The sequence below is a fragment of the Protopterus annectens genome, chromosome 1.part2 (assembly GCF_019279795.1).
Source record: "Protopterus annectens isolate FY-2018-M chromosome 1.part2, PAN1.0, whole genome shotgun sequence".
NCBI lineage: Eukaryota > Metazoa > Chordata > Ceratodontiformes > Protopteridae > Protopterus > Protopterus annectens.
In genome coordinates this window covers 1,221,094,419-1,221,101,918 of record NC_056727.1, presented here as the reverse complement: position 1 = coordinate 1,221,101,918, position 7,500 = coordinate 1,221,094,419, and the positions used below count along the sequence as shown (strand labels likewise).

The 7,500-nt window shown below is 42.2% G+C and overlaps 1 protein-coding gene across 2 annotated transcripts in view; it reads left to right on the top strand.

The window, feature by feature from the left end:
* MACO1 (macoilin 1) overlaps positions 1–7,500 on the top strand; it is a 1,116,587-nt gene that overhangs the window by 268,051 nt on the left and 841,036 nt on the right. For both annotated transcript variants that reach the window (XM_044060081.1, XM_044060080.1), the window contains exon 2: positions 1,177–1,318. In XM_044060081.1, the coding sequence (XP_043916016.1) occupies positions 1,177–1,318 (142 nt within the window). The remainder of the gene's footprint in view (positions 1–1,176; positions 1,319–7,500) is intronic.

Genomic DNA, 7,500 nt, shown 5'->3' with positions numbered 1-7,500 from the left:
TTCCTTCTCCCAGTAAGGAAAGCTGTTGGCATCAACAACTAATAACATTTTGAAAATTTTACTTTTACTTTTATACCTAGATCATTTCTACAGGAGGCTATATGTGATGGCTCAGTTTGCTAATTGAAAGGATAGTTGAACAAGCACAGTTGATGCAGGAAATATTCCTTGCTTGGAAAATATGAAGTGAGAAACCCTGATAACATTTGTGAATGGCAGTGTCAAGAAATAAAGTGGACAGGTCTGTGTAAAGCATACTGAAATAGTTTATCACACAAGTTTTTGCAGTTGGAGTAGTAATCTGGTCCTTGGATGCTGCTGATCAACTTCAGGATTGTTTTACCATGTAACATGCCATTTCAGATGAATCCCTTGGTGAAAGGGGTATTTGGTAAGGCATATTAACAGTAAATTGGGTAGGTGTGTGGATCCTTTCCATTATGTATTTATGCTCTCATAAAATGCAGTCAGAAGGAAGATGTCCTGCCTTTTGGATAGCTTTTAGTAGACCTCCTATTATGGTACCTTTACCTCTTTATGGAAGCAAATTGTAAGTCTGGGCAAAATGTATACTGCATTTTTTTATGTATAGATTTAAGTGTGAAGTCCAGTGCTATGTTTTTTATTTCAGATATACAAAAACTGTGCCCAGCTTCTTGACATGAATTCAGGGAGCAGAGAGAGTTGTGCTTTTAGTCTGCTAGTCCGCTTGTCTCTGTATACTTTTATATTGTGTACCTAATGAAGGATCTTTAACCAAGACTCTTACTTCACAAAAATTTACAAGTGCCTCAAGTCAACAAATAGACTGGCTGTGCCTGCAGGTGACATCCAGGTGGTAAAATACCACAGATTAGCACAAAATATGAGAAAATCAGGATGAAGCAGTAAATAGTATTCTTACCCTTTAATACTGTTCTCTGTTGGAGATTTTTTTTTTCTTGGTGGGGTGGAGGTTGGAGTATTTAGAGTAGTGGAAGGGGTTGTGGTACCAACCTTTTGCATAAAGTAAACTTAGTATTCTAGCAACTGTTGGATGTCTAACTTGAATTGGCTACTTCTATGGATGTTTGTGTAGAGGTTACTAGCTTTATACTTTGAGTAGTAGTAGACGTTTGACTGAAAAATGATCTCTCCTTTTTTTTTTTTTTTAACAGTGTTCTAATTTTATTTCAGCACTTTTTTATACCTTAAATTTCTGGTTGTATGGGCTCTTGTGCTGCTGGCAGACTTCGTCCTGGAGTTCCGATTTGAGTACTTATGGCCGTTTTGGCTGTTCATTAGGAGCGTCTATGATTCATTCAGATATCAGGGTTTGGTATGTATTATTTTCTTTTTATTCTGGTGTACTGCATGACAAATAGAGAGGTTGTATTCATAACATTTATCAGCTTAGTCCAGTTTTTGCTGGAAAATATGGCAGCAAGTCAGTTAATATTTTTGTAGGTTCACGTATGCAATGTTATTTCATATAACCATTTAATAGAATGGCCAGTTATTCCTAGAAAACAGTAAATGCATGCATTTAATTACCTAGTGTCTGACATGATGTATAGCTAACAAGATTGTCTTATCAGAAGCCACAATAGCTGTTTTGGTTGGACTAGAATATCTGGTTTTGTATGCCATGGAATGAGTAGCTAATAAGTTGTACAGTAGATGTTCATAACAACCATTGCCACTTGGGATATCATGCCTGCAGGTAGCCCAGCCAGCCTCATTTGTAGAGCTATATCTTCCTCCAAGACTTTGGCAAGCTCCCTCCCACTGCCATGTAAGGCTGTCAGTGTTAGAATCAATAGATGCCCCTATTATAGCTTCAGATTTTTCTTGCTTTGTAGTTTGCTGTCATGAATATTGTCCGCACCGTCAGTCTGGTCTGCCTGCTTCTTGAAGAAAGATAAAAAATACCTTCTGGGTACTTGACATTCTGTTTTTTCTCTGGTATGGTAATAGGTTCATAGGTTGGTACTGGGCTATCTGCCCGAAGGCATATATTAGCCCAGCCACGTTGTGCGGTATTCACTACCCCTTTAGTAGTTCCCTAGACCCTTGTACTAGCAGCTAGTACCCTTGGCCCCTATCTAGTAGTGCTGTTGGTGTGATCCCTGGTGTGAACTTAGTTACCCATTTCACATTTGAAATATTTTTGTTTTGTGGGAAATTCCATGTAAAGGCTTCCAGTTCCTTTGTTCTGCTTGTGCCCACTGCACAATGTGGGCACATGTCTGCATTGTGCTAGTTTCACCCCATTTGTAATCCAAGAGGTAAATCTCTCTCCAGGAGTTTGCAGCTTAAAAAAAGACATATCCTTAGTTCCAAGTCACTGTGGCATCATATGGGGCCTGTGGGTGCATTCATTGAAAGAGAATGCACACTGATAAAAAAATGGGAAGACATGACTTGAGGCAGAGGATATCCTGCCAGAGAGCTGGCTGTCTAAATCAGGTGACTGTGGACATGGTGGTGAGACTCTTACAGCTTCTGTCTCTGGATTTGGTGTTTGCCAAGTCTGGCATGATTGCATTACAGGCCTCCATGCCGTCTTTCACATGCCCTCCTAGACCAAAGACTGTGGTGTGCCTCCCAGTGCAGTGGGGCCTCTGTCAGAGGCAGGAGAGCAGTGTTACCCTTGCTGCGTATTCACAAGGAGGCTTTTGGAGAAAGGATTGAGGTTTTGGCCATTGCTCATGATGGAAGGATTGCGTGGTGCTCTTTGAAGTGGTGAGAGACGACCCAAGGCCAAACTGGTGCTAACCAGTTTTCCTCTACCTCAGTCCCTTGTATTTCCTGGGCTTCTTCCCAGCAACTTTCAGCTGGCTCAGGATTTTATGTCTGTCTTGGAAATCCAAGCAGCTAGCTGTGGAAATACTCAGTGTGCCCAGTGCTCTTGAGAGAGAAATTGGTGGAACTTTGGAGTATTCAATTGTCCCTTATTCTGAATTGGATTAGCTTGTCTGTGTGGAACAGTTGCTTTCTACTTGGTGTCTCCTCAGTGTCAGACTCTTAAGTAATCTTCTCTTCAGCAGAGGGCTTCCCATTTGGGATACACTACTCAAGATGAAGAATTTTCATTGGGAGGTGATTGTTCTGAGCATTAGCTCAGATGTAGAGCTGTGTTATGTGGCTGCCTGATCCTAGGGCAGCTGTTCAGGTAATATGTCTTTGAGAATGTTTGCCAGCACATCTTAAGGAGTCAGATTCCCTCATTCTTGTTTTCATGAAGCCTGACCACTTTTGCAGGGTTAAGGATTCACATAAATTTCTCTACAAGAATTCTGTAGCTGATCAGCTGTGGTATTCCTTAGTTCCAGCAATGGGTTTGTCTTGGTTCCATCTCAGAACCCAGCTTCCAATTACAGGAATAACAGAATACTCAAAATTTGTGAAGAAACTTTGTACTTAATATCTTTCAGTGCCCTTAACTGCACGATTCCTTTGCAAACTAGTAGTTTTGGCTGTAGATGAGGGTGGGGTGGGGGTGGGAGGTGGTCTTAAGGACCTGAAATGAGATGTTTGAGTTAATAGCACTGCACAGGTGACCTAGCACTCCAGTAATATGTATGCAGTGCTGTGGATGCGTTACTTATGGTAGCGGCTACTAGGTCTGTAAGTTGTAATTTTGTTAGACTTTTCAACCAGATCTTGTAACCCATAATGTTTAGAGCTTCTTAAATGCACCATTGAACAAGACCATCCTCTTTGGAACCCCTGCTGAAGGCATCTTCAAGAAGTTGGAGTACAAGGGCAAACCCATACAGTCAGTGAAGCAGCTTTTTCAAGCCCAGGCATCAGAATTCATCAGAAGCGTCCCATATAAATATATTCCCTTTTTTGTAATAGGCAAAAAAAGTTGTTTGACAGAAAAAGGGAACCTTCAGAAAAATGTCAAGAAAAACTAAAAGAAGCCTCAGAGCCACCAGGGATGTGATTCTTGAGGAAAAGCCATGACTGACAGACTGCCCAGTCCCAATGTTGCCCTCCCTGTCCAAATTTGATATTTCTCTACAAAGAATATGATTGCATTTAACCTTTTTCAGAACTGCAAAATATTAGTCCAGGCCAGTAGGGCATGATTATGCTAAAGCATAGCTACTTGTTGGCTTCAAAACATTCTAAAGTGCAGAAGAATCTTCCTTTCAAAAGAACAGATCAGCCTTTACTGTTGTTGCTCCATAAGAGCTCTCAAAAGAATAAGCAAAGTGCTTGGAGGATAATGCAGGCTTCTATTAAAGACTATTTTTGGTGCTAAGAAAAGTAGGCATATGGAGACCATACAGGAGGTGTTCCCATCTGAGCAAGTTCTTCATACAGGAGGTGTTCCCATCTGAGCAAGTTCTTCATCCCAAAGTTCAGAATGTTAATACTCCAAAACCCTTCTCACTCAGTCCTCTGAAGTTTTTATGGTCATGTTAACCCCAAGGGGTGCTTACGTCCACTTCCCCATTCCCAAGAGACCACAGAGTTTCTCACAGATTGCATTTGGGGGAGCACTACCATTTCACTTCCTTGCCCTGTGGTTTGTGTGCTTATAATGTGTTTACCAGATGTTCTTCATGTTTCACTGTTGCAGTCATTACATTTGGGTAATCTGCTGGCAGGTTGTCCTCAGTTGACCTGAATTCCAAAGTCTTGGGTCCTGCGTTGGCTGCTGAATTCTCTTCCATGACGTCAGGTCGTCAGGGGTATAAAACATGCAGCCGACCCCATTTTCCTTAGTCTTTCTTGCCATGTGGTGCCCGAAGCAGAAGCATTTCGCAAGTGCCAGTCAGCCGACTACTGAAATATTCACGTTTGAGTTTCAGCACCGAAGTCTTCAATAAAGCTAAGTACCCCGTTGGGGAAACTTTTTTCATGCTTTTTACCGATGTCGGAAAAAGTTAATAATTGTATTACTTGTGGGAAGCAAATGCCTCATAAGGATTTCCATTTTTACTGTATTCCTTGCGTAGGCCCTGACCACAACGTGCCTGGCTGTCGGTTTTGTGCTAGATTTAACCAACGCACTATTAAGCGTCTGTATATTTTTGCATGCAAGTATTTTGGCAACAAAGTTAACTACCCAGAGATGTCGGATAGCAGTCAGACTACCGGAGTACATAAAAAAAAAAACGCAAAGAAAAGGACAGAGAAAGGCAGTCGAGATCCACAACTGATGAAGCTTCTCCTAAGCCAGTCGCCGGTTCGCCGGTACTCATTGAGGCATTTTCGCAGCCCCTGATACCCGCTACCTTCGAGTTGCAGGCCTCTACCGACACTCACATGGAGTCAGGCTTGCCACAAGATACTCAGGGTATTGGGCCGGCAGAGGTATCTCCCTCAGATGGGTCCGGAACCGTTGAGCAGGCACCGGCTTCTGAGGGTGTATTCAGACCTCAAACTGAAAGCTGCAAAACCGAAGGCAAAGACACCTAAAACTAAAAAACTGACGCCTGAGCCAAGTGCACAGGCCTCTATGCCTAAAAAACAGATTATCAAAATGGCGAACGACCTTATTACCTTGATCAGGGGTACCCATTCCCCCTCCAGATAAGAGGCCTAGGCAAGACGCGGACTATGTATCTTCAGATCAGGTTTCTATTTCTTCTGATCAGGAATTATCTTTCAATCCCTATGAGGATTCTGATGCTGAGGAGTCTATTCCATCTGCATCTCCTCCTGAGGATTATTCATTTGGAGAAACCTTGCATACTTTGAGGGAGCATTTTCACAGAGAGAGTCAAGACTTCTCAGAATCAAGAGGCTCAGGGATTTCCTCCTTCTCCCTCAGCACAAGCCTTAAGCCATTCCCCGTGTTAGACATTATGGATGATGTTTTTTCAAAGTCAAGCCTGACCCCTGACACTCTACCTCCGGCTTCCCAGTAAGCCTGACTGGTATTACAGGGTCCCCCCCGACTCTCTCAATTTTTTATTTAGAAACTCTGCTGCTGATCCTGAAACTATTTCACAGGGTCCTAAGGGAGTTAAGGCCTCAACAGCAAAATACCCTACCCCCTCCGACAGAGATTCCAGGGCGCTGGACAGATGGGGAAAAAAGGTTTATACATCTGCAACCTTGGCAATTTCATATGCTTAAGTACCAGCAACATGTTATGGGATTGCTGAAACAGAAAATGATGTTGATTTCAGAATGTGCAGAAAATAAGGAATTGCAAGAATTATTGCAAAGTGTTCTTTCCAACTTGTTCAGCTGCATGCAATGTGGTTTTGATTCTTTAGAGGCTTCCTGCAGGGCCGCAGTTACTGGATCTGTGATTAGGAGGCATGCCTGGTTAAAGGAACAAAATTTGCCTGATCATGTTAAAGCTAAATTACTAGATGCACATTTACAGCCTGATTCTCTGTTTGGTATTAAGGCAGAAGAGGTTTTAAAGAAAATGGAAGACAAAGCTAAGTCTATGCAAACTGTTAAAGATTTCTTACAAGTGCAGCCACCTAGATTCAGTAGACACTGGCCTACAAAAAATTGGTCCTTTCCTGTGCCAGACAGAGCTCAAAGGGGCAAATCCAGACGCCCTAAGGGTCTCCGGTACCAAGCTCAAGACTTGTACAGGTCAAAGCAATGGGGTGCATCCACCTCCAAATCTAGAGGAGATAAAGCGCAAACTACAGAAAGCAATCCCAATGACTTCCCTCTGCCTACACCAAGCAGTTATCTTTTGGCAGCACCCATAGGGGGAAAATTAGCACGTTTTGCTCAATATTGGCAATTAATAACCCAAGACGGGTGGGTACTGAACATCATATCACAGAGATACAGATTCCATTTCCATACTCTGCTAATAACAAATGGTTGGCCAGACCTGCCAAAAATCCAATGGGCAGAGGCATAGAAACAGGTTACGTCCCTCATGGATATGGGGGCCATTCAGATAGTAACTCCGTAAAAAAACAGCCAATCGACCAAACAAAATGAAAAATCAAGCTGCCCCAAGGCTCCAACTCCCAACTGCACAAACCAAAAAAAGTGAAAAATAATTGTCCACTGAGCAAAGTAGTCCACTTGGTAAGGTACCAGTAAAAGAATAAATGAATTTATTGCAGGAAAATTCACGAATTCCAACCAAAAGTGCACAAAGACAGGGTTAAGCGCTTTCATCTGTGACCAGACTTCATCAGAACCCTGAACAAAGAAATTCTTTGGGTAGAAAATACATTGGGTAGAATTTCTTTGTTCAGGGTTCTGATGAAGTCTGGTCACAGATGAAAGCACTTAACCCTGTCTTTGAGCACTTTTGGTTGGAATTCGTGAATTTTCCTGCAATAAATTCATTTATTCTTTTACTGGTACCTTACCAAGTGGACTACTTTGTTCAGTGGACAATTATTTTTCACTTTTTTTGGTTTGTGCTTTGTGCAGTTGGGAGTTGGAGCCTTGGGGCAGATTGGCCATTCAGATAGTACCAGAACTGGAAAAAGGACAAGGTTTTTACTCAAGACTATTCTTGGTTCCCAGAAAGGACGAGGCCTGGCGGCCAATACTGGATTTATCAATTTT